The 22,935-nt window shown below is 43.9% G+C and overlaps 10 protein-coding genes across 10 annotated transcripts; 2 read left to right on the top strand and 8 right to left on the bottom strand.

Moving 5' to 3' along the window:
* Positions 1 to 1,520: 1,520 nt before the first annotated feature.
* On the bottom strand, positions 1,521 to 3,340 carry V1514DRAFT_123140 (uncharacterized protein). The gene is made up of 3 exons (XM_066924423.1): positions 1,845 to 3,340; positions 1,575 to 1,781; positions 1,521 to 1,528 (listed from the first exon to the last, which is right to left on the bottom strand). Exons 1-2 carry the CDS (start codon positions 2,977 to 2,979, stop codon positions 1,726 to 1,728), a joined length of 1,191 nt encoding a protein of 396 aa, XP_066782383.1. The 5' UTR covers positions 2,980 to 3,340; the 3' UTR covers positions 1,521 to 1,528; positions 1,575 to 1,725.
* Positions 3,323 to 6,638, bottom strand: V1514DRAFT_333828 (uncharacterized protein). The gene is made up of 3 exons (XM_066928117.1): positions 4,513 to 6,638; positions 3,914 to 4,462; positions 3,323 to 3,841 (listed from the first exon to the last, which is right to left on the bottom strand). Exons 1-3 carry the CDS (start codon positions 6,525 to 6,527, stop codon positions 3,433 to 3,435), a joined length of 2,973 nt encoding a protein of 990 aa, XP_066782382.1. The 5' UTR covers positions 6,528 to 6,638; the 3' UTR covers positions 3,323 to 3,432.
* Positions 6,639 to 6,659: 21 nt separating this feature from the next.
* On the bottom strand, positions 6,660 to 7,584 carry V1514DRAFT_333826 (kinetochore component CENP-S-domain-containing protein). The gene is made up of 5 exons (XM_066928116.1): positions 7,406 to 7,584; positions 7,318 to 7,345; positions 7,128 to 7,223; positions 7,016 to 7,049; positions 6,660 to 6,930 (listed from the first exon to the last, which is right to left on the bottom strand). Exons 1-5 carry the CDS (start codon positions 7,445 to 7,447, stop codon positions 6,780 to 6,782), a joined length of 351 nt encoding a protein of 116 aa, XP_066782381.1. The 5' UTR covers positions 7,448 to 7,584; the 3' UTR covers positions 6,660 to 6,779.
* A 10-nt stretch (positions 7,585 to 7,594) lies between these two features.
* On the top strand, positions 7,595 to 9,390 carry V1514DRAFT_333818 (nucleotide-diphospho-sugar transferase). The gene is made up of 2 exons (XM_066928115.1): positions 7,595 to 9,020; positions 9,080 to 9,390. Exons 1-2 carry the CDS (start codon positions 7,638 to 7,640, stop codon positions 9,155 to 9,157), a joined length of 1,461 nt encoding a protein of 486 aa, XP_066782380.1. The 5' UTR covers positions 7,595 to 7,637; the 3' UTR covers positions 9,158 to 9,390.
* On the bottom strand, positions 9,202 to 11,785 carry V1514DRAFT_333816 (uncharacterized protein). Its single transcript, XM_066928114.1, has 2 exons — positions 10,132 to 11,785; positions 9,202 to 10,071 (listed from the first exon to the last, which is right to left on the bottom strand). The coding sequence occupies exons 1-2, from the start codon at positions 11,384 to 11,386 to the stop codon at positions 9,497 to 9,499; spliced, it is 1,830 nt and encodes a 609-aa protein (XP_066782379.1). The 5' UTR covers positions 11,387 to 11,785; the 3' UTR covers positions 9,202 to 9,496.
* Positions 11,786 to 13,347: 1,562 nt separating this feature from the next.
* On the bottom strand, positions 13,348 to 14,456 carry V1514DRAFT_296179 (NO signaling/Golgi transport ligand-binding domain-containing protein). The gene is made up of 4 exons (XM_066925434.1): positions 14,329 to 14,456; positions 14,065 to 14,265; positions 13,793 to 13,984; positions 13,348 to 13,732 (listed from the first exon to the last, which is right to left on the bottom strand). Exons 1-4 carry the CDS (start codon positions 14,392 to 14,394, stop codon positions 13,613 to 13,615), a joined length of 579 nt encoding a protein of 192 aa, XP_066782378.1. The 5' UTR covers positions 14,395 to 14,456; the 3' UTR covers positions 13,348 to 13,612.
* A 147-nt stretch (positions 14,457 to 14,603) lies between these two features.
* On the top strand, positions 14,604 to 15,863 carry V1514DRAFT_343736 (WD40-repeat-containing domain protein; the record flags this gene model as incomplete). The annotated part of the gene is made up of 4 exons (XM_066929158.1): positions 14,604 to 14,732; positions 14,798 to 14,851; positions 14,917 to 14,989; positions 15,043 to 15,863. 4 exons carry the CDS (start codon positions 14,604 to 14,606, stop codon positions 15,861 to 15,863), a joined length of 1,077 nt encoding a protein of 358 aa, XP_066782377.1.
* Positions 15,864 to 15,938: 75 nt separating this feature from the next.
* V1514DRAFT_333807 (uncharacterized protein) lies at positions 15,939 to 17,644 on the bottom strand. Its single transcript, XM_066928113.1, has 3 exons — positions 16,878 to 17,644; positions 16,674 to 16,791; positions 15,939 to 16,606 (listed from the first exon to the last, which is right to left on the bottom strand). Exons 1-3 carry the CDS (start codon positions 17,597 to 17,599, stop codon positions 16,085 to 16,087), a joined length of 1,362 nt encoding a protein of 453 aa, XP_066782376.1. The 5' UTR covers positions 17,600 to 17,644; the 3' UTR covers positions 15,939 to 16,084.
* A 69-nt stretch (positions 17,645 to 17,713) lies between these two features.
* Positions 17,714 to 19,986, bottom strand: V1514DRAFT_333805 (tyrosyl-DNA phosphodiesterase-domain-containing protein). The gene is made up of 4 exons (XM_066928112.1): positions 19,432 to 19,986; positions 18,686 to 19,373; positions 18,033 to 18,576; positions 17,714 to 17,962 (listed from the first exon to the last, which is right to left on the bottom strand). The coding sequence occupies exons 1-4, from the start codon at positions 19,912 to 19,914 to the stop codon at positions 17,878 to 17,880; spliced, it is 1,800 nt and encodes a 599-aa protein (XP_066782375.1). The 5' UTR covers positions 19,915 to 19,986; the 3' UTR covers positions 17,714 to 17,877.
* A 234-nt stretch (positions 19,987 to 20,220) lies between these two features.
* V1514DRAFT_122677 (uncharacterized protein) lies at positions 20,221 to 21,107 on the bottom strand. The gene has a single exon (XM_066924422.1). The coding sequence runs from the start codon at positions 20,794 to 20,796 to the stop codon at positions 20,311 to 20,313; it is 486 nt and encodes a 161-aa protein (XP_066782374.1). The 5' UTR covers positions 20,797 to 21,107; the 3' UTR covers positions 20,221 to 20,310.
* Positions 21,108 to 22,935: the final 1,828 nt, after the last annotated feature.

Here is a 22,935-nt window from a genome sequence, read left to right as displayed (position 1 = left end):
AACTCTGATTGCTGAAAATGTTTAATATTAATGGTATTCAAAGCGACGGCTTGCCGGGCCCGAGATGCTTGTCTAGTCGGTCTAGGTAGTTGCGTTGATGATGGTATTTCAGCGTTCGAAATTGACAGTGAAATTTGCGTATGGTTATCTAAAGCGCTATTCTGTTCTTGCTGTTCCTTGAAATTAATCAAGGGCTCATTTAAATCTTCAAGCGGATTTAAAACAGACGACTGCAAATTGCTGTTTTCTTCATCACTCATGGTGAAAGCAATTGTCGAAAAAGGTCTCGCAGTTCGATGTGCAAATGACTTTTCATTATGATTTCGAAATTCTGGAACTTCATTGTTACCTTTTCCGTCTTGTGTAATTATTGGTTGCGCACTAGGAGGCTCGATATACGATGGGATAGCTAATAAAGGCCTATTCTGTTTTAGGCTGTTTAATTCGTTAGTTACCTACATTATGTTAGCACGTCATGTTATGCATTTAAGCAGCAAACCGATTAAACCTCAGAAAGCTTCTCTTGAAGTTGCGCATGCAGTTCTGATTTGTCGTCAAGCTCTTTTCGCACTGATTTCAAAGTATCATGCAGGTTTTTCTCATTAGTCTTTGTCGCCTCATGTTCTTTTTCCTATCTCAAATTAGTGACCCAAATATAAATTCGATCAATGGTATCTGCATGGATATACTTGTGACGTGACAATTGACTTCAACTCATTTTCCAATTGCAAAATCCTTTCAGTTCTCATGCTCTGAGCTTTTCTCAGATTTTGAACTTCAACTTCTTGATTAGAGATTGTTTTGGCAAACAGTTGCTCTTGTTTAATTAATCGATCTCTAAACTCTTCATTGATCTAAAATATTTTGTTAATAGAAGCGTTTCAAAAAAATTAAAATTCTATTCTTACTTTTTCTCGAATCTCACCTTCCATAGGTCTATTCGAAAGATCAAATTTTATAGTCTTTAATTCATGCTGCCATTCGTTAATTTAAATAACTCTTCTTTATAAAAAAAAACTTTCTTACTAAACAAGACTGGTTGACTTCGAATTGTTCAGCCAACTTATTCTGTAGGTCATTTCTAGCATTCAAAAGATCATCCGTTTTACCACGTTCAATCTTAAGCTGCTCTTCTATATTAGCGAGCTTCGATAACGGAACTGTGGATTCCTGTAAACTTTCAAATTTTTGCTTCAGTAACAAAAACTCCGCCTCCTTCTGTTGCATATTTTTGGCATTGACAGCACAATCATTGTTAAGGCTTTCTTTCTCTGCTTGCAGTGTGTCAATCTGACTTTTATGATTTGAAACTTGAACCAAAAGTTCTGACATTTCTTTGGCCAGTTTTCTTTCAATGTCATTCAATGTTCCGGTTATAATTGTCTGATTAGCATTTAAAGTACCAAGACAAATGTCAGCAGCATCCATACTGGAAGCTGTCTTTATTAAATTTTCATCAGCAAGCGCTCGTGTTTTTTCCAAGAGCGTGTGGTTATTTTCCAAAAGTTCTTCAGTGCTTGTCTGAAACCTGCATGTGTTAGATTTTTTTTTGTGACACGTTCTACTAAACTTACTTGTCAATTCTTTTGTGTAACATCTCCATCTTGTCATTCATGGTATCAAAAAGTAATAATTTTTCTTTATTTATTGATTCTTGAAATAATTCGTTCTCGTTTAAAAAGTGCTGGATTCTGTCTTCAAGCAATTGTACTCTGCTTCGCTCTTCTACCAACAATCCCGACCTTTCATCAAGCTTTTGTTGTAACATTTCGCACGTGAGACTTTCTGTCACCGATTAATAACAGCACTAATACAAAAAAAATAGACATGAAAAATAGTCGTACTTGTAAATAATTCTTTATCCAATAATTGAATCTTTTGAGCAAAATCGATTCTCAATTGCCGCATGGAATCAATGTCACGTCGAACTAACTGAGCATCACCCTTTAACTCATTCACAATCAGATTAAACACGTCAATCTTTGTGGAATAATCATCCACGCTTTGCCTCATGACCAACTTTTCCATTTCAATATTATGGATCTTATCGCCAATTTGAGCACATTTGCTCTTTAAACCATCAAATAATGATTTCGTTCTGATCAACTCATCCGTTGTCTTCGACAGTTTGTCCCGTGTTAGTGACAATTCCTGTTCAAGTTTTAATTTTTCATGTTGCAACGAGTTTAAAGCACCAATAATTGGATCAAATGGTGCTGAATTTTTTTCTAAAACTGTCAACGTCGTTGGACCTGTCATCTGATCGTTCGTCGAAATAACTTGCGAGTTAAGTTTAAGACTGGACGCCATTTTGGTAAATGAGAAATCTTGTTGAATTTCATCACTATCGGTTTCGGTTTGCTTAACCGTATTGGGAAATAATGATTTGACGATTATATTGTTTTTGCCCTTATCGCCGTCAGATAATGTTGATATGGATGACAAGGATGGCAATTTGGCCACCGATTGAGCAACCGATTTTAACGGAAGTTGCTTCATAATTTGTCTCTGTTTTTCCAATGGCGTATTTTTTGCCGCTATTGGTGTTGATGACGCAACCGAAACACCAATCTCTAAATCTAAGGGCAAAAAATCATCCATCAACCGTGACGAATCACGAGAAATGTCTGCCCAGCTGGCAGTAAATGATGATGACGATGGCGACAACGACGGTGATGACATGCCTTGGCTAATCGTCGTTTTCGAGTCGTCATTGCTGGGCAAGCTCTCAATCATGTCATTATACCTATCATCACCATCATCACCATCACCGCCACCGCCACTACTGCTGTTGCATTCAACATTACTTGATCGTGGATTATCGGCGTCACCGATAGCAGCGGTACTTGAAACTGGAGCTCGCATAAACATTCCGGCAGGCCAAACTTTTTTTCGAAACAAGCCCTGTGGAATAATTGCTACACCGTCTGAACCATTTTTCGATTGCGGCGATTTTGTAATGTCAAACGACTCCGACATTTTTTTCGCCCTTGACAGCAGTATATATAACTAAAATATTTTTTGTCCTTAAATACCGAAAATATGAATTGCCAATTATATTATATAAAAATGATCTAAAACATTTAGTTACCAAATTTTACCAAGTAATTCGTGATTGGGGCGAAACGTGAGCGCATCTCGTACCACGCGGCCTGTTGCCGTGACAACCAACAAACAAATGCAATTTGCGCGAGTCATTTGTGTATAAGGCATTTATTTGTTAAGCGGTTTGAGAGTAGCTCGATAACATTGTTAGTTATAGGTTTACTTTTCACTGAATTGTTTTACATGATAGTAGTTAGTTAACTAAAATATGCATTATGGCTAACATAAAATTTTTTTAATAATAATACAATTCTGTGAGATACGTTCATCTAACTATTTGTGGGGAATCTAAAAATATATACAAACTATATATAACTTCATGCTGCTTTATATTTCCCATGCGGATTTGACAACATTACTAGAAGCGCATAAAGCATTGCCGTTGATATCAAATTTAACATACATTTCAAAATCATTTTCGGCAAAATTAAAGTCACCAGTTATTTCGTGGTATGCTTCGAGTACTGGATTGGTATTGAGAGTGATTTTGGTTGGCGTTTCCATTGGTGAATATTTGATATCTGCGAGTTCCCGCTCATGCAATGATATTTCTCCTTTGCCTTGTTGATTTAGTTCCAGCGAATCATCTTTTGAAAAATCAGGAATATCACTCTGGGCATCATTTGCTTTATCGCGCTGGTCGCCATAAACCTGGGTTTTGCCAGATGTAGTATTACCCACGCTTTCGTTGTCAAGGTTGTAATAATACGTATTCTCGGCCGCAATAACAGCCAGTCTAGCAGAAAAAGAAAAAAAAAAAAATTAGCAAAACTATCCAGGAATGCAAAGATTATGATAATGCACAAACCGTCTTGCTTGCTCCATGGCGTAACCGATATGCCCAGACGAATTATCCTGTTCATAAATTATCTGTGCAACAGGTAACGTTCGATTTTCCTGTCGCGTGCTGCTTATGCCCAACAATGAAAAATAAACCGATTGCCATTCGTGCTTGTTTTTGATTGGTTTTTTTGCCGTTGTTTGCCAATCTCGCTGAAACCAAGTGGCCAAGTACTGAAACAAATCCGACACGTAGCGCGAATTCGTGTGCACGGTAATAATATCGTACTGCACGTCAGACATGGTCATGACAACCGACACCGCCCTGGACAGAGCAAGTACGTGATAGTCTGCAACATCAGCTCGAATATCACATGATCCAAAGTCATTGTATACAGAGCCATTGCCAAAAAATACACCGTAACCGGCACTCAACTTGTCACTCATTGGCAAACCACACCCGCCAATTTTAGAATTAGTGATGTTTCGCGGGTGCGACTGTTTTAGAAGTACCGCATTGATGTACACATGTAACCTCTTTACTGGTTTAGGCAGCCCGGAGGCAGGGTTGACAAACCTAGTTTTTGTCGCGATTAATAAAAATCACAATCAATTTCTTGTACTTACTTATGGTCCACAGTTATTTCCTTGATTGGTAATCTGTCGGTACCAACAATTTTCCAACCTTCCACGAGATCATAAGTAAGCCATAACGTTGGATTTAAGGCAAAAAGCTGCCGACCGGCAATGACATCAAACCCATGACTGTGATCTTGCCCTGGAAACAATTCATCCACTATGGCACAGTTCATTGTGAACGTGATATTATTAAGGCTAACCGGGACCCTGACCGTCAGTGGCGAATAGACCATCAAATCTGGTCTTTTAAAAATATCCGCGTTCGCAAGCAAATCGTTGCTCTCTTTTTCGATATTTTTACTAGGAGATGATGAACGTGACTGTGCCGCATTTTCCTGTGATGTTTTTCCTAGCCTGCTTGGTATAGTATTTGTCAAAGTTTGGCCGACTTTTGAACCGTTAGAGATAAGAGTGCCCCGTAAATGCGTAGAGCTAGATGGCGACAATGGAGCCCTGTCATGAGAGTTTTGGTCAAGTTCTGTGAAATTTGGTTGCAATTTTTCATCTGTCATGACCACCGCTATCACATTCTTATCTCCTGCTTTTTGTACATCACTAATCGCCGTATTTGAACCAAATTGTGATTCATTGGGCTGCACGACTTCTTTACTATCATCTTGGTCAGCCAATTTTAACAAGTCCGACAAACTAATCGGTTTTGCATCCGGAACAGGCGACCAAGGTGATGAATCAGGTAGGTCAGCAGGGACTAATTCTAAAGATTCAATATCGCATTCCTTAATTTCAGATCCCATCTCAGGTTCACTTAATACAATTTTGGAATCGGTCGTTCCATCTTCATTTTCATCCTCATTTTGCAATTCTGGGTTTGAACTCTTCAAAGCCGCAACCAAGCTCCAAGGCAGTGAATAAGTATTAGAAACCAAAGATTGAGCTTTCCCATCATCCTGCGCATGGCCACCACATGACTTACTAATTGCGATTTGATCGCCATCACTGTCGTGATCTTCCTTGTCGGTTCTTAAATGAGATAAAGATCGAGTGATCCAATGACGAATATCTGCCAATTCACGACTGCCATCACCGTCATCATGGGCAATCCAATCAAATGCTATTGAATTACCCGATTTGTTTTGTGAGTACTCATCAGGTTCTTCGATTTTTTCAATCACCGGATCCTCGACTTGGTCATTTTCGTCCTCCGAATCACCACTTTGACTGCGTCTCGACCACGCATCAGAATCTTCGTCGTCCAATCCATCAACCTGTAGCAAGATTTGCTGAGGGGTATCTGGATCATGGTCGCCGTCGTCACTGCCGCCACCTTCGGGCAACGACACACTAATGATTCTAGAATTTGGCAATGATAACTCTTCTGACGAATCAGCATTTGGCGACACTATCGGCCTAACCAGACCTTTCGTATCACATGAGCATGACGACAAAGTTATACTCCGCTGAGCTAAATCATGCTCAATCACAGTGGTTGAATGATCCTTTTTTTTAGGAGTTCCGGTACAGATTGGGTCAAAAACCTCAATTTCCAAATCAAGTTCATTTATCGCTGTCGTATGATCAACAACGACATTAGATTTTGGCAATTTCTTTTTCTTTTTTTTTTTGGTTCCAGTTGTAGTATCGGTATCTACCTTGATCGTAGTACTTAATTTATCAGTGGCCTCGTCCATGTGTGCCAACGACTGCAATTCGGCTCCGGCCATTTTTGAAAGCGCCGTGTCGAACGTGGTGCGCCTTGCGAACGCCTCGATCGGCATGCCTCTCAACACGGCCTGCGTTCGCAAAGCATGAACAGTAGGAAACACCGTGCTGCGACCTAATCGCTTGTTGGCATAATACTTTTCATACGTAGCCTTGCGCAAATAGCAAAGATCTGTGGCCGCAGGCTCGATCAAGACGCTAATTTTGGCGCCGGACTTTGGCACGGTGACAATAATGCCACGTTGGCTTGTCAGAAGTTCTTGCAGGCAAGGATTAAAGTTATTGTGAAGGTTAGCGTTATCATTAGTATTTTCCATAGACATTTTGATTAAAAAGACACGTCGGGGTAATAGAGAAAAAATGAAGAGGTCGTGGAAGATGGGGAAGTAAACAAGTTGGCTTTGCGCGCAGTTAACCCGCCTACCAAATAAATAAATGTAAACAAACACGCGACATGCAATGTCCAAAAACACCATGTAAAATATATAACTATATATCGTAGTATACAACAACCAAAAATAAAACGCAAACAAAAAATAAATAAAATACCAACCCATAAACGCAGTATAATTGATCTACCGTGAAGATTTCTTTGCGTTTACCTGAGTTTTCGCCTTGATTTCAGCAGCTTCTTGTACGTACTCTTCTAGTACTTCTTTTAACCCCGGATTACGTCGGCACATCATCAACACGTCGTCGGTTGAAATCACTTTCCGTTTGGCATGACTATATATATAGATATTGCATATAAATAATGACCATATTTAAAATAAAAATAAAAAAGCTCAAGGAACAAAATAGCGAAGCTTACTTTGCAAATGCTTCAATATCGGTGGCCATGGCAACTATTTCAGCGAAAAAAAAAAAAAAATTTAGGATATTTAAAAATCACGTATTTAAGAGAATTCATATTAAGTAATTACCAGCTTGAGCGTAGACCAGTTCAGTCAAAGCAGCGGTATACTGCGGAGTAGCATTATATTCTAAAGTAACGCATTCTTCGTCGACAATCTTGCCAACTAGAATAATAACCCTCCAAAGTCAGAACCAAAAAAAAAACCTCTATTCACTTAATGGAGAGGGAGGCAGGCTTGTCCATTTGTAAATCCTCACCGGTGTAGTATATGGCAGATTTAAGTCTCTATAACTATTAATTAACCTTTCCCTTCCCCGCCAAACAAAAGCACCATGAATCGCTTACATCAACTAATTCTCTCTCGATCTCGTCTTCATTCGAAGCCATTATATCATGCCACCTCGTGTTATATATATACTAAACCTTTCTTCAGAGCGGGCGAAGCATTCCCAAGCATTCAGCCGTCCTCCTGCGGCTCACGCTCAAGTCCCTGAAACGTCACAAATGTAAATTTAGAATTGAACTAATATAAATACAAGATTGATGCCAAATATTGTCATTTACGTAAAAAAATAAAATGTCTTCTGTGGAATCATTGAAACAGATTTACGAGGCAAACGGGCAATCCCAAGTCTTTACATTTTTCGACTCCTTATCCGAGTCCTCCAAGGCAGCACTTGTTCAACAGTTATCCTCAATCGATCCCGAGCGGGTGTCCAACATTGCCAAGTCCGTTCTTTCAACCACTCCAGATTCTTCCTCAGAAACGGAAAAAATTTCTCCGTTACCGGCATCTGCATCCGCATCATTGCTCACCGCCTCTGCTGACGAGATTGCCCAATGGACTACAACAGGCCATAACCTGATTGCCGAAAACACTGTCGCGGTCGTGTTGCTGGCTGGTGGTCAAGGCACCAGGTTAGGTTCATCCGCACCCAAGGGTTGCTTTGATATTGGTCTTCCATCGCACAAGTCTTTGTTCGAATTACAAGCAGAACGGATCTTGTCATTGCAAAAACTGGTTTCCCGCATCACCGGCAAGGTCAACGTCGTGATTCCATGGTACATTATGACTTCCGGACCTACCAAGCAACCAACCGTATCTTTTTTCCGTGATCATGATTATTTCGGTCTTGATCCTGCCAACGTGACTTTTTTTGAGCAAGGCGTGTTGCCCTGCATTGATAATCAGGGTAAGATCCTGCTCGAATCTCCCGACAAGGTCGCAGTCGCGCCCGATGGCAACGGTGGCATCTACCGCGCCTTGGTCGATCAAGCTATATTGCCGGACTTGACCCGCCGCGGCATCAAGCACGTGCACGCGTACTGCGTGGATAACTGCCTGGTCAAGATGGCCGACCCCGTGTTCATTGGATTTGCCGCATCGCGCAACGTGAACGTGGCCACAAAGTCAGTACCAAAACGGTCGCCAATCGAAAACGTGGGCTTGATTGTGAGTAAGGACGGCAGGCCAGCTGTGATTGAATATTCCGAAATCTCAGCTGAGATGGCCCACCGCACGGTCACAGCCAAGAACAGGGAAGAATTGGCGTTTAGAACGGCGAATATTGTTAATCATTATTACTCAGTCGAATATTTAACTGGCATCCCACTCTGGCGAGATGATTACTTGCCCTATCATGTTGCCAGGAAGAAAATCCCCACGGTTGACCTGGTCACCGGTCAACCGGTATCGCCAGCCACGCCAAACGGCATCAAGCTTGAACAGTTTATATTTGATTGCTTCCCGCAAATCAAACTTAGCCGGTTTGCCAATCTTGAAGTTCTTAGGGAAGATGAGTTTTCGCCATTGAAAAATAAGGCCGGTACGGTCGGTGAGGATGATGCTGATTCATCGCGTGCCGATTTGCTCAAGCAGGGCAAGCGTTGGCTCGAAGCCATCGGCGCGAGTGTGGCTCCAGGTGTGGTTGGTGTAGAGGTGCCGCCTCTTGTCAGCTTCGTAAGTCTTGTACAAGTTACAACTGTTTTATAAATTGACGAATTTCTAATGGCATATAGGCTGGTGAGAACTTGGAACAGTTCAAGGGCAAATCATTTAGTTCTGAAATCGAGCTTGGTCAAGAGGCAAAAATATAAGTGACTTCACGGGATTTTAATTTGGAATATATATATATATTCGTTACAAAAAAAGGAACAATAAAGATACAAATAACTAATAGGATCAAAACAACATACAAAAATAACGTGAAGTAAATAGATCCAAAAAAAAAAAAAAAAAAAAAATGATGAGTAGAAAAAAAAATTTCCCAACACCCAAAACACCTAGAAAGTAGTATTATACAAAATAATAAAATAAAATTTTTCAAAACAAAAAAATAAAAAATAGTACAAAATGCTGCTACTTATCTAATAAAAACTTTTCAAAACTGACAGACAGGGTTATTTTTTTCACAGATATAAAGATAGCATTTGCCTCTAAACATCACCAGTGGCCTCAACACTTTCATTCCACGTAAAGGTTGCAGAAGGATCAAAGTTCATGCCACCACCAGACGCATCATCTGTATTGAGGAACGTGGTAATATCAAAATCCAAGTCTCCAATATCACCATCTGTTCCGGCAGCAAACTCGGCCAGGAAAGATGGTGCCTCAGCATCCAAAAACGAAGGCTGATCTTGATGCATCTGGCCATTCCCTCCAGGTCCTATTGCAGACGACGATGGACCATTACCATGTGCAACGGACTGGTTGGTTGTCACTGCAGCAGCCGCGTTTTGAACAGCAGAAAATGAGGTTGCCTTAACTAGTAATGGATTACTTGAACTTGCATTAGCCAATCCGGCGTTTGAAAATGAGTTCGGATGCTGTGGGGTTATAGGAGTAGTAGGTGTTGGCGGCTCAGATGTGGCACCAGGTGTTGCAGAAGGAGTACCAGGTTGCTGAGCAGCAGCAGCGGCTGCCGCTGCTGCTTGCTGTTTTTTAGTGCGCTTCTTTGGCTCGCGCGGTTCTTTCTTCGCCTTGGGCAAATGCTTCGACGGTGGAGTAGGAGCTGTAATGACATTGTTAGTAAATGACGGAGGAGATAAAGACACTCTTTGTAGAATCATACTTGGAGCTTGCGGTGGTGGCATTTGCTGTTGATGCTGTTGATGCTGCTGTTGGCTCTGGCGAACCTGTTGGGAGTTAAGTTGTTGTTGTTGGCCAGGTCCAATTTGGACCTGGGAATTCTGACCAGTCCAAATCAAATTACTATTAGGCTGTTGCGACTGCTGTTGTGGGGGTAGTGTTTGCGGCTGCTGTTGTTGTGATGATTGTGGCAGCTGAGGTTGTTGCTGACCTCTGCTACGTCCAGTATTCTGATCAACTTGCTGCTGTTGTAGGTGAGCGGCATGACCATTGAAACTAACTCCAGGATGACCTTGAGGACCGCCACGGGCAATCATATTGTTCACTGCTTGCCCACCGTTCATCACGTTGAACTGATCTACGCCATGATTGAAGCCACCAACCATGTTTGGAGAAGCATTTCGCGAACCAGATTGAGGGCCAGGACCATGATGTTGAGCGGCATCAGACATTGGCGAACCAGGCAAGCCTTGCGGGGCTGGTGATCCAGGAATAACTTGATTCGCAATTTTCGGAGTCGCACGCTTGGACATGTCAATCGTTTGCGGTGAAGGTGCTGCCCTGTTTTGTTGTGGTGACATGGCCGAATAAAGTACATCTTGCTGCTGTGCAGAACCACCATTTGATCCAGGAGGTCCAGGATGCTTTATGACTGCCTCCTGTTGTTCTTGGCGAGCAACCATAAGCCGGCGTTTATTCTGTTGTTCAAGAAGCATGAGCTGCATTTGGTAATCTTGAAGCGCGTTTGTGTTTGCTCCGACAGACTGCTGTTGTGAACCAGGAGCGACCCTGATTTGACCTGCAGCTGCAGCCGCATTCTGACCATATGCATCTGTTACGTACATTCCGGGATGGCCTTGATCTGAAGAATGGGCTAACATTGGCGAGCCACCTGGAATATGACCAGCGCTAGGTTGTCCCTGTCCCTGTCCCTGTCCCTTACTCATGTTCATTAGAGCACGATGATTGTTCATTAAGTTATTTGAATACTGGTGTATTTGTTGTGCTTGTAGCGCAGCTTGACTGAGACCAACATTGCCAGGAACAGTCTGCTGCTGACCAGGCTGTTGTTGATGTTGTTGTTGCTGATGCTGTTGATGTTGCTGCTGTTGCTGCTGTTGATGCTGATGTTGTTGTGCCTGCTGTTGTGCCTGTTGTTGCTTTAAATGCATCAGCTGAGCAGCATTGAATGCATTAGGATTGATCTGGTTCGGATTAAGGCCAGAGTTAAGTAGCATCTGTTGAGCCTGAATATTTTGCTGATGCTGTGGCTGATGCTGTGGCTGATGCTGTGGCTGCTGATGCTGCTGATGCTGAGGTTGTGCTTGCTGTTGCTGTTGCGGTTGCGGTTGCTGTTGCTGTTGTACACCGGGGTTAACATATTGTGTCTGTGAATTACGACCCAATAACTGGTTGTAAGACCCGTCAGGAGAAAGTCGTTGCCGTTTAGATGGAGAGTCGCTTTGTCCAGTCGATGGAGACTGGACAGACCGGCTATCTTGAAGTTGACCCTGCTGGCCTTGTGGATTTTGAACAGGTTGGCCACCTTGAAAATGCTGTTGTGGTTGTTGTGGTTGTTGTGGTTGTTGTGGTTGTGGTTGTGGTTGTGGTTGTGGTTGTGGTTGTGGTTGTGGTTGTGGTTGTTGTTGTTGTTGTTGTTGCTGCTGTTGTTGCTGAAACAGCTGTTGTTGCTTCATTGATTGCATTTGAGCACTACATAGTTTAGTTTATTGAAACAAAAAAGAAATTAATAGATTCGAACATACGGTGTAAGTCCAGTGCGTCTAGTTAGGGCAGCCTGACGGGCCAATTGTTGCTGCCTCTGTTTTTCGTGTTCAGATAACTGAGCGGCAGATATGCCATTGGGAAAACGAGCATTAAGATGATGAGCGTATCCAGCTATAGCAGGATTTATGATTTGACCCTGAGGACCGATTGCACCAGCGACGGCGTGTTGAAGTTGAGCAGCTCTGGCGGCCTGCTCCTGACGGAGACGCTAGACGGCGTGTTAATAGACATAATTTGGTTCGCAACATTATGGGGAAAAAAATTAACAAACCTGGGCTTGGATGAATTGCTGGGCTGGCAATCCGGCAGGCTTATTTGATCTGGCAAAAAGGAGATCCCAGAAAATGAGCCACCATTCAAATAATAAGCCTTCAGGGGCGTCAATGATGCCGACTGATTTATTGAGGGTATTCGCCGATCTGGAGGAAAATTGATTTGAAGAATCTTCAAGTGAATCAGATGCAAGTTTTGATGAAGGTTTCGAGTCTGAAAAGGATGATGATGACGCGGTGGTATTTGTGGTAATGGTAGGGTCGCCATTGACACGAACAGATGATGATTCCTTATTGGATTCGTCATCGTTGGCGGCGCCAGAAGTGGAAGAAGAGTTCAACGAGGAAGCGGTGGTGGCGCCAGTGGATGATGACGATGACGATGATGATGACGATGAAGAAGAAAATGATGATGATGATGAAGATGAATTTGGTTGCATAATGGGCGTACCTTTGGACACTGAGTGAACCTTGACATCAGCTTCCTGGCCAAAAACTCGGGCAGAGGCTTGCATGTTGTGCTTGAGAAGATAGTCATAGATGTAGGCATTCAAAAAATCTTGCTCCGAACGGTGCTGATTTTGCGGTTGCTGCTGCTGCTGCTGCTGCTGCTGAGATTGTGCTGGTGGTGCTGGTGGTGCTGGTGGTGCTGGTGGTGCTGGTGGTGCTGGTGGTGCTGGTGGTGCTGGTGGTTGTAGCCCAGGCGCCGTAGCAACCACCGGGCCCGGATTAGCAGCCAGAGGCGTGTCCGGGTTCATGAGACCGATTCCGAGGTCAAACAAAAGGGATCAAAAAAAAAAAAGTGAAAAAAACCACTAAAAATGAAGGAACCAAGGATAACGGATCAATGCTGGGAAAGGCAGGTAAATTGAGATTTCGAGATCGGGGATTGAGAAAGACGAGACGAAGCGAACGAAACCGGGCTTGGGACCCCGCACGACTTGCTAGAGAATTGTGGCATATACGTGTTACTGTTGCTACGTTTGTTGCCACAACTGCAGCAACAAACAAGGACCGGTTACTGGCGCATGCGTAGCCTGCAGCCCGGTCCCCAAACTACGCGCTGGACCGTGTTCGGCCGAACATTGGAAAGGCCCCGCCTGCGAGTAAATCAGAAAAAAAAAATTTACTAAACTGAACCAGTCGATCCGTTTGATGCAACTCAGTAACTTGTTTGTACATGTTGATGGATGCGGATGCGTGGTTGCAATGGGCATCGCCACCAGCAGGCACTTCTGGGGACAGTCGTCGGGCGCGTCGGGCGTGTCAGGCCAAGGGACAGGCCCGGGTTGCGCTGCCCAGAATAGCGATCACACCCACTCCTACTCCGAACTACATGATGTTCACGGCCGTTGTCACGTTTCATGTTATGGTTCGATCGATCTTGCTTTCATTGTCTCTATCTCATTCGTCCCCGACAGGCATCTCGTCCTCCAGCACCTTCACCAGCCGGACCTGAATCTCTGTGGTCTCGTCTCCTCGTAACACGTCGCTCACAAACTCAGCCTCCACTTGCATTTGCACCTATTTTGGGTTAGCCACCATCACCACCATACCATGTCCATCATCTCATTCGTTGCCTACCATCTCCAACGCGCCTCGAAGAACGCCCACGAGCACGTTCGAATACCACAGCTCCGTCGGCGCCCGGCCGTCATCTGGCAACTCAACAAAATCAGCCAACGGGTTCTCGTCCACGATCAAGCTGAATTGCTTGTTATCCGCACTCCAATTGCCCACGTTCGGCGTCACGTTTAAAAAAATCTTAAACCCAACCTGGACACACACACACGTACTTTGTCAGCAACCCCGGTAGTAAAACGTAGTCAACAAATCAAGCCACCAAGCAAACCAACCTTCGACACTATTTCCGCCGTATCTCGAAACGTCCGGCACCGGCTCGTGTTTGCCCGGGCAAGGAAATCTTCAATCAGCCGTATGCCAATGTTATACCCCATCTTGTCCAGTTGCTCGTTCACCTGCTTGTAGTCTCCTGCGAAATCTTTGCACAGCTGAGCAACCACCGATCCGTACGTAAGAGTCACCAGTTCCGCATTCTTTTAAATCATCATTATCAGCCCTGCCAACATCTTCCGTGCTCATCATCTCGCTTGACTTACTACTTTCTCAACCCGGGTTTTCCAAACCTCATCTCCGATCTGCCGAGGTGTTCTCGCAGCTGCCATTGTTTATCTATCACTGAAATATGAATCCGGTAACATACATACTCAATATGCACGATTGTGAACGTGCAACGCGCCCCGCGCAATTAATTGTCCAAAACGTAAATTTAATTTCATCCAACTAACCAAAAAAAAAACCAGAACTAACTAACGTTAACTATTTCAAACTTCAGCTTCGCAACCCATTCCAATTTGACCATACTCGTTCGATCATGTCCGATAAGCGGAAAGGTGGACCGACCTCGTCAGTCGTTACAACAACAGCTTTAAAACGGCCCCGTGCTGCAACTTCGGTCGCCGTCGTCAACACATCAATCTCATCCGGTCCATTAATACAATCCGTGCGTTTTGCTTCATCATTGAAAATAAACATTCAAACTAAACGTTTTCTTTTTTTTTTTGGCAGGTCGAACGAACCTCTGATTTACAAGCTCCCATTATTCAACTTTCCGGTCATACCGTATGTTTTTGCCGTTATGCTTCCACCTCATACCTTTTCTAATTTGCAATATTGCAATATTGCAGGGCGAAATATACGCATCTCGATTCGACGACTCCGGACAGATAATAGCATCCGGATCACAAGATAGAACGATACGTACGTTTTATTTTTTTTTTTATTTTTTTTTTAGTTTTGACAAATTTCAAAAGTATTATGGAACACGTACGGGGCCAACGAAAACTTCGGCATCATCAAGGGCCACAAGGGCGCCATTTTGGACCTGGCTTTCTCACGAGATTCAAAATACGTATATTCAGCTTCTACAGATGCCACGCTCGGAGTGTTCGATGTTGAATCTGGCACCAGAATCCGCAAGCACACCGGTCACGAAGACGTGGTCAACACGATTGATCGCGTTCGGCGGGGAAATGAATTGCTCGTGTCCGGATCAGACGATGGCACGATTGGCTTATGGGATCCACGAGTCAAGCTGGCAATAGATTACATGCAAACTGATTTCCCGATCTTGGCCGTCGCGTTCGGCGAACTCGGCAGCCAGATTTTCTCCGCCGGCATTGATCATCAAATCAAGGTCTGGGACGTGCGGCAACGTGCTTCCGTAGCATACACGCTTTCGGGACATTCTGATTCGGTCACGTCGTTAGCCGTGTCTCCAGACGCGCAATTCTTAGTATCCCAATCCATGGACAACACGGTCAAGACTTGGGACGTTCGACCGTTTGCTGCCGAACCAAGATTACAACACTCGTTTGAAGGAGCCCGGTCGAACGATGTGGAGAAAAATTTGCTAAGGGCAAGCTTTAATCATGATGGTTCCAAGATTATTGCCGGCTCAGCCGACCGGACGGTCGTGATTTGGAACACACAACAGCCGGATAAAATTCTTTACAAGTTGCCGGGCCATACAGGTTCGGTCAACGACGCCAGTTTTTCACCGTATGAACATAACGTCATCCTTAGCGGATCGTCAGACAGGACACTCATGCTAGGAGAACTTGGCACCGGTTAACACTGCAGAGGATTTTGAATGTAAATTACATAAACAAACAACTGACAACTAACTAATATAATGTAACATTATCATGCACAAAAAAATTATAATTTATATCTACACTTCTTACATATCATCCATCGATCCATCGATCCATGCATGCATTCATTCATTCATTCATTCATTAATTCATTCATTCTCTATCTTACAAACAAACCTCCGTTATTTTTGCCATTTCATTACTGGCTCGAATTATTCGACTTCATCGATCCCTGTCGCGATAAGGACGCCGCTTTTGGAACCGCTGCTAACCTGGTGGTATGCTTGCGCAACCGCTGCGCATATTCAATCGAACTTTCAATCACGCCTTCATACTTCGTTTTATCCTCTTCACTTGCCAACCGTTGATCAATCCAGTACGCCAAATAAACCGCGGCCGCAATCTTGACCCGTTCCAATTCTTCAACGTGAACCACTAATTCATCATGGCTCATGCCGCTTAACATTTCCACTGTTGTTCGCGATAACTTTCGGGCATGATCAAAATCAAATTCAGGTTCATTCTTTTCTTGCCCCACTCCTCGTCGCCGTTCTCGATCTGTAGTAGAAGTTGGCATGTCAGTTTGGGACTCATCTTGAGTTTGATGCGATGCCAGCTCAGACGACTTGGCTGATAGTGCTGACCCGTCTGAAGGATATGTTGACGCTCTCGGTAATAACGAAAGCATCAAAGGTTCTGTTATTTTCTTTGTTGGTAACACCTAAAATATATGCCCAATATATTAGAATCAAACCCTTTTCTTTTCTTTTTTTTTTTTTTTTAAATACCTGATCCAAATTGACTGGAACCCCGGCAGTAATTAAATACCACCGTCGCACGGCCGACGTGGTCCATTCAGTCGTATTTAATGACGGTGTTCGTTTTAAATGATTCCAGACCGCAATACTACATCATTTCGTCGAATCTCGTTAGCAAAATCAATCACTTCCTTGCCATTTCTTGTCACATTCTCGTGAGCTTTATTTATTTACCTTCGTTCTGACAACTTCAAAGGTGACATCGCGGCCACTGGTTCTTCCGTTGACCCAAAACCTTCCCCGGTATCGGATGTGGCTAAGACCATCTTGGCTGACACGAAAATGTCATTGGCAATTATGGCGGTCGCTGCTTCTAATGCTTCTGAACTTGTAAAATCAAACTCATTAAGTATTTGTTGTTGCTTTTGTCTATGTTGTCTATGTTTTTGTTTTTGTTTTTGTTGTTGTTGTTCTTGGACAAACGGATCTTGAAATGGAGGTGATTGTGATCGTTCTGGTTGTGCTGAACTTTGATCTCCTTCTTCAAAATCGCCAAAATCATCATCGTCATCGTCATCATCAACGTCGTCATGTTCTTCAATGTTGTTATTCTTATCGGGATCATTCTTCTGTTGCCAATTGGCAAAATCATATTGACTCCGCGCTTCATGTATAATTGTCGCATCTTGCAGGCCATGATTAGCCTCGTCCTCGCCCTGCACAGCCAATAATTCATGACCATAATTACTATCCACCGCAATCCGTTCTAGCGCAGTATCTAACGCATCTACGGTTACAACCCCCTTTTCATCATTGTCGTCATGAGTCGCTCCTTTTTCCTCTTCACCATTGCTGCTCAGCGCCGGTTCCTCAAACGATGGCGTCTGCACGTTTGTTTGTGCATCAGCCCATACCTGATCATCATCATCAACATCGTCATCGTCTACCAATGACATTTTCTTAATGATATACACTGGAATATTATTATCTTTTAATATGTCGAAACCAGCATGGGCGCGCTTTTATTTGCTCGAGGCAACTCAGTAGTAAGTGATTAGTCATTCTACGTCTTCAAAAGTTGACATAACTAAGTTGACATATAATTACAATATAATAACACCATTGAAAAAAGCCTTCAAATTAACGCCATTCGCAACGAAGGAGAGAAATAAAACAAAAAAAAAAAATAAATAAAAAATAAAAAAAAAACCTCTCCCAATTCTTCATAAAAATATCATCTATACTTTCGAATTTGCTCTGCGAAAAACCATGGAATTTTATCTCCATACTCAGTCCCTGTGGTTTCCATCGGCACAGGTCTGCAAAATTAGCCTATACTCAAACCAAAAAAAAAAATTAAAATAAAAATAAAAATAAAAATTCACTCACACTTTTTCAGCAAAAATTTCTTGCACTGATAATTCGGTTCCGGCTATCACACCGCCAGGGCGTTTCACTCGCAATGCGACGCCACATTCCCAATTTCGCAAGCAGAGTTTGACCCGTTTGGTTTGCGAATCCATCACTAACTTACCCCAGGCGGATTCGGACATGTTCGCACTGCCAACATATGCAATCCCAGAGTAATATGATTCATTATCATCAACATCATCATCATCACTAACACTTCCGCCCTGTTGGTAATTCTTCTTTTGTGTGCCAGGACGGAATGGTTGATCAAACCTGACATACAAAATCTTTTCATGCATTAAGCATCCTTTGCGAACCGACCGGCCATCTCGTAGAATAAATCCGGGGAACACAGGCTTCATCCAATAACTTCTTTGAAAGCATATGGTTCCGGCACTGCGAAACCCACCCTTGCATCTTCCCACCGTGTCATGAGTCGGAAAGTACAATCTGAATCTCGATTTGGCTTGATTAAATACGTGCGGATCAGATTTTAACACCACTTCAGTTGATATCCGTGCACCTTTAATAATAATAATAATAATAATAATAATAATAATAATAATAATGTTATTATTCTCTTTTATCACCAAAAGCAAAAAAAAATTTTCTTATTCAATCTTTTGCCTTACCTATTCCAGCTAAGTATATGGACTCAAGCATTACCGGCGTTAAACTGCCAACCGAAGATACGACATAATCAAGCTGTGCACTAACCTGCCCGTTGGCACCTAAACTTCTAATTGCTCGAGCCAAGCCCGGGAAGCCTGTCCGGTTAATGCCGTCGGGAACTCGTGCCTCGCCGCCAATGCTATGCACGAACCTAACGTCTTCCACGTGTTGCCAAACCACTTGTGTTCGCAACCGATCGATAATATCGGCAAACATTTCCTGAGCTTGCAAAAAATAAATTAATTCTTCCGCAAATGGCGGCAACTTAGTCTCGCCGGGGCCATGATTATTGTCGTGCTGAGCGGGTTTGAGCGGAAAATCTTGCACGTACAAAACATTTTCAATCACTCCAGCGCCTTCACCCCAGTCATAATCCGTCATGTTTGCTGATGGCACACAAACTCGCAAGTATGTATCGAAAAACAAAAGTTGTAATTTTGAATGCATGCAATTAATCATGCCAGCCATGGAAGGCATGCACACTCTCGTATTAGGAATTGTGGACAACATTTCTTTCATCATATTGCGCTCATCCGTACCCTTGGCTGGCACAACCAAAACCAGTTCGGTCTTGCCCAGGCTTAACTTTCGAAGCACCCATTCGTAATTCCATTGAAACGCTGACAACACTGCATGTCGAAGCACATCCTGATAATAAATCTGATTAGTTGCATATTTTAACATAATATTTTTCAGATCAACATACAGGCTGTAATATTTCCTCAATCGTGACGTCGTCTCCGTTGCGCGCGTAGCCATTAACCGCAGTTTTCTTAACCACGCCATGCGCGTATTTCAAAGCAAGCCCATGATCCTGCCGCGTGCGCTTTACAGTATCTCGCCAATCCGGTTGAACGTGTTCACTTGTCCTTTTCCCGTCATCATCATGATTATGTGGCCAATCCGTAGCCTCTACAGATTCGATTTCGCGGTGCCGTTTAGGCCGGCCGCCGCCATTCATGCGCGACACTCGCACCAGCCGTTCTCGTTCCATGGCGGCACGATCTAACGACGTCAAGAGGTATAATCCTGGTTGCTGACTGTTGATTACACCTAGGCCACCAGCATTGCCGCTGCTGCCATTATTGCTGCCCTTTACCGAGGTTGTAGTAGAGGACGTTGTCGATGTTGATGCCTCAGGTGACGGACTGGACGACAGATTAATCACTTCATCCCGGTGATATGCCATTTAATAAAAAAAAAATTGCAAACTTTTACCACTTATAGTGTTCAAAAAAACAATTCTTGTAATGAATCGTACGGTTTTTTTTGGATGCGATAGCCGAAGTATACCTAGACATCAAGTTTTTGAGCCGCATGCTGTCAGGATGGGGTAAGGGTCGGTGACGAAGACCTCTCTGAAGCGTGTTAATAAGAGTATAAATAAAATTATACATACTACACATTATATATATTATATATATTGTCACAGGGTGCGGGAATTCGTAGCCTGGATGCCAAACCAGTCAGTCTTAGTCTTAATTGGGATGACGAACTGGGCATACCGGGGAAACATTCCTCTATTCTATTCTAACCATTCCTCCACCCATACCCTAGCTAGCTTACGGTGCTTGGCCTTTGTCGGTCAAGAATTAATTGTGAAGTGTGGGCGCCGTGCGTTCCGTTCCAGCTCTCTTCCACGAACCCATTGTGACTGATCTGTGTCGTTAAAATGAACTAAGCACGCCCAGCCACGCCCTCGCTTGTTGGAGTCGAGAATTTGATCAATTTCGAATTCCACGGAGCCATCTGCGTGGCGACGGAAACCCGTGGGAGCATCGATCGTAGGAGCTCGTAAATTTTCGGCTGAACGGAGAAGCGAGACATGCAAGATTGGATGTAACCGTAAAGAAAGCGGAAGCTCGAGTTCGTAGGTGAGAGCCGATGGACGGGTAAGGATTTTGAAAGGTCCGACGAAACGACAACGTAATTTTTGACGTCCGGAATAACCGTCAAATTGCGGGTGCTCAATAAATAGATGAGCCAATGGCATACGATATGTCCCGATGATGACGATCGTATTGCTCCTTTTGACGTTTCTTAGCCTCGCGAAGAGCGGTATGTGCAGCATTCAAATTAGTGTCAAGTTGTTGGCGAAAATCGATGGCATCGAATAATAGAGGTAAAGTGAAAATCGGCGGGTTGGCGCCGAACGTAGCCCCCTCTGAAAGAATAACGACGCCGGGTTTGATGTAAGTCTTGTACCGCAGATATCACCGTTGCGTGGAAAGCTGCCCGTGAGGTCGCCAAGGATCCAGACATAACCTCTGGCCGCGGTGAACACGGCCAGAGAGGTGCGATGAGATCGCAGTTGAAGAAGCGATGGTCTTGCGTGTCTTGACCGCGCTGGCAGAGGGCACACTGCGTGTGGTCTGGCATTTTCCGCACGATTGTGGAATAACAGCCACTCTGCAGAATAACGAGCCGTTGTTGGCATATGCGCCAGCGAGAGAAGCTGTGCGACTTTAGCAGCATGAGCGCTCTATTTGTAGAGGCGAGTCACGGTGCGCCAGCAGATGTGTCAAAAGTCCTCATAATCTAGAGGGCATTGGGGACATAACAGCGGTTTCTGGACCGAGAGCAAAATGTGTGTCCGCTGGAAAAGATCTGACTGCACTGGTAACCCATCGTTTGTGTGAAAGCTATCGCCCGGTAAGTGATCAGGCTGGGTCACACCAGGACGGGTCGTATAGCTACTTGACAAAGCTGCTTTTGGCTGGATGTGCAGTACGGTCATGGATGCATGCGCACTTTCCCATTTCGATGCGCCGGTGAGACTGTTTGTCAGCGGTACCCCCCTGGAAAAAGAGCGCAACGAACCCAAGAATCGACAGCGAAATCGGCATCCCCACGTAGAATACATTGACCGGGTTATGGAAGAAACAGAGTTCGAGTGTTTGCTTCTTGATCGAGACATGCGCGGACACAATCCTGCCAGAAGTGAGACAAAAGCTCACAGAATTTGTAAATCCATTTTGCTCGTGCGCCACGGAGTTTCTCTGGGACATTCCATAATCCGAAGCCTCCGCGGTCGACTGGGAGGTGGAGCCAGTCTTCCCGAACCCAGTGATGATGATATCGACCCCAGATCTTACTACTGGCTGCTTTCCTAATTTTCTCAAAAATGGCCGGTAGAGCATGATGAAAGAAAAACGATTTTCGAATAGACAAATGTATTTATTGTCCAGCAGGCCGTTCTAAGGGGAAGATTGTGGATGAGAAGTTGATTTAGCCGCCTAGTAACCGAATGGTATGTTCTCTCCCATTCATTCCGAAAATTATCCGTGCCGATGTAAACACCAAGGTACCAAAAGGTGGGGCCGGTCAGCGAAAACCCTGTCATTTCGAGTAGTTGGGAGGGTAGTAGAGGGGCCGGTGGGCCGAACCCGAGACTTCTGTGCATTGAGGCGGCCCCCCACCAAGGTCATGAAACGCCTCAAATGAAGCCATGGCTTGTTCTGCGTCTCGCCGAGAGATTAGGATAAACGAGAGGTTGTCCTCGAAGACAGCGAGGCGCATTGGGCGCATACCCGGGTGGTAGAGACCAGGAAGCAAGGCACGGAGTCAATGGCAGAATGGTTCCAGCGCAAGGGTAAATAAGGCTGGCGCCAAAGGGTCGCCTTCACGAACGCCAGAGGAAATGTTAAAAGGCTCAGTAAGCCAGCCGTTGTATTGCACTCGGCCTGAGAGGTGAGCATTTGTGTAGCTTTGATAAAGCTCATCGCCTCTGGTCCCAGCCCAAACCGCGAAAGAACTCGGAGAAGGTAGTTATGCGACACCGAGTCGTACCGCCTTGAAAAAGTCAACCATTGTCAACTGGTAAGATGGCACCCTCTGTCGCGATGTACACATATTGGCCTGTTCCACGTTGGCAATGGTGTCGCCAATCCAACGCCCGGGAAATCATGACATCCTGATTGAACAAAAATTGGGAAGGTATCTCGTCTAATCCCTAAATTTACGGGCTAAGATTATTCGCTCAAACGGTGAACGCATTAAAGTGCCAGACTTTTTTCAGAAGGACTGCTACAACTACCAAGATCTCATTGAATATAACGGTTCCCTTGAGCAATGACGACGAGCGGTTTATTTTTGTAACTATATACTATAGAATTATGACGTTGGCTTGGCCTAAAATCTATTTATAGTGTTTCATTTGACGAGCGTTGTCTATTTCGTATTTCGCGAGAATAAAAATATATTAAATCAA

The sequence above is a fragment of the Lipomyces japonicus genome, assembly GCF_038497905.1.
Source record: "Lipomyces japonicus strain CBS 7319 unplaced genomic scaffold V1514scaffold_30, whole genome shotgun sequence".
NCBI classification, from domain to species: Eukaryota; Fungi; Ascomycota; class Lipomycetes; order Lipomycetales; family Lipomycetaceae; genus Lipomyces; species Lipomyces japonicus.
The sequence above is the reverse complement of the archived record's forward strand: the minus strand, read 5'-3'. Positions and strand labels throughout refer to the sequence as shown.

Bases quoted from the DNA above. Each gene is read 5' to 3' on its own strand.
- V1514DRAFT_123140 (XM_066924423.1), bottom strand. From the start codon at position 2,979: ATGTCGGAGTCGTTTGACATTACAAAATCGCCGCAATCGAAAAATGGT. The intron at 1,782-1,844 runs GTACGACTATTT...GGTGACAGAAAG, and splicing joins GGATAAAGAATTATTTACAA to TCTCACGTGCGAAATGTTAC.
- V1514DRAFT_333828 (XM_066928117.1), bottom strand. From the start codon at position 6,527: ATGTCTATGGAAAATACTAATGATAACGCTAACCTTCACAATAACTTT. The intron at 4,463-4,512 runs GTAAGTACAAGA...GACAAAAACTAG, and splicing joins GAAATAACTGTGGACCATAA to GTTTGTCAACCCTGCCTCCG. The intron at 3,842-3,913 runs GTTTGTGCATTA...TTTTTCTGCTAG, and splicing joins GCCATGGAGCAAGCAAGACG to ACTGGCTGTTATTGCGGCCG.
- V1514DRAFT_333826 (XM_066928116.1), bottom strand. From the start codon at position 7,447: ATGGCTTCGAATGAAGACGAGATCGAGAGAGAATTAGTTGAT. The intron at 7,224-7,317 runs GTGAGGATTTAC...TTATTATTCTAG, and splicing joins ATCTGCCATATACTACACCG to TTGGCAAGATTGTCGACGAA. The intron at 7,050-7,127 runs GTAATTACTTAA...TCGCTGAAATAG, and splicing joins ACTGGTCTACGCTCAAGCTG to TTGCCATGGCCACCGATATT.
- V1514DRAFT_333818 (XM_066928115.1), top strand. From the start codon at position 7,638: ATGTCTTCTGTGGAATCATTGAAACAGATTTACGAGGCAAACGGGCAA. The intron at 9,021-9,079 runs GTAAGTCTTGTA...AATGGCATATAG, and splicing joins TGCCGCCTCTTGTCAGCTTC to GCTGGTGAGAACTTGGAACA.
- V1514DRAFT_333816 (XM_066928114.1), bottom strand. From the start codon at position 11,386: ATGCTACTTAACTCTGGCCTTAATCCGAACCAGATCAATCCTAATGCA. The intron at 10,072-10,131 runs GTATGATTCTAC...ATGTCATTACAG, and splicing joins GCCACCACCGCAAGCTCCAA to CTCCTACTCCACCGTCGAAG.
- V1514DRAFT_296179 (XM_066925434.1), bottom strand. From the start codon at position 14,394: ATGGCAGCTGCGAGAACACCTCGGCAGATCGGAGATGAGGTTTGGAAA. The intron at 13,985-14,064 runs GTTGGTTTGCTT...GTGTGTGTCCAG, and splicing joins CGGCGGAAATAGTGTCGAAG to GTTGGGTTTAAGATTTTTTT. The intron at 13,733-13,792 runs GTAGGCAACGAA...AACCCAAAATAG, and splicing joins TTCGAGGCGCGTTGGAGATG to GTGCAAATGCAAGTGGAGGC.
- V1514DRAFT_333807 (XM_066928113.1), bottom strand. From the start codon at position 17,599: ATGTCATTGGTAGACGATGACGATGTTGATGATGATGATCAGGTATGG. The intron at 16,792-16,877 runs GTAAATAAATAA...GAAATGATGTAG, and splicing joins TTGAAGTTGTCAGAACGAAG to TATTGCGGTCTGGAATCATT. The intron at 16,607-16,673 runs GTATTTAAAAAA...CATATATTTTAG, and splicing joins TTCCAGTCAATTTGGATCAG to GTGTTACCAACAAAGAAAAT.
- V1514DRAFT_333805 (XM_066928112.1), bottom strand. From the start codon at position 19,914: ATGGCATATCACCGGGATGAAGTGATTAATCTGTCGTCCAGTCCGTCA. The intron at 18,577-18,685 runs GTAAGGCAAAAG...TTATTATTAAAG, and splicing joins CATATACTTAGCTGGAATAG to GTGCACGGATATCAACTGAA. The intron at 17,963-18,032 runs GTGAGTGAATTT...CTAATTTTGCAG, and splicing joins GAAATTTTTGCTGAAAAAGT to ACCTGTGCCGATGGAAACCA.
- V1514DRAFT_122677 (XM_066924422.1), bottom strand. From the start codon at position 20,796: ATGCTGCACATACCGCTCTTCGCGAGGCTAAGAAACGTCAAAAGGAGC.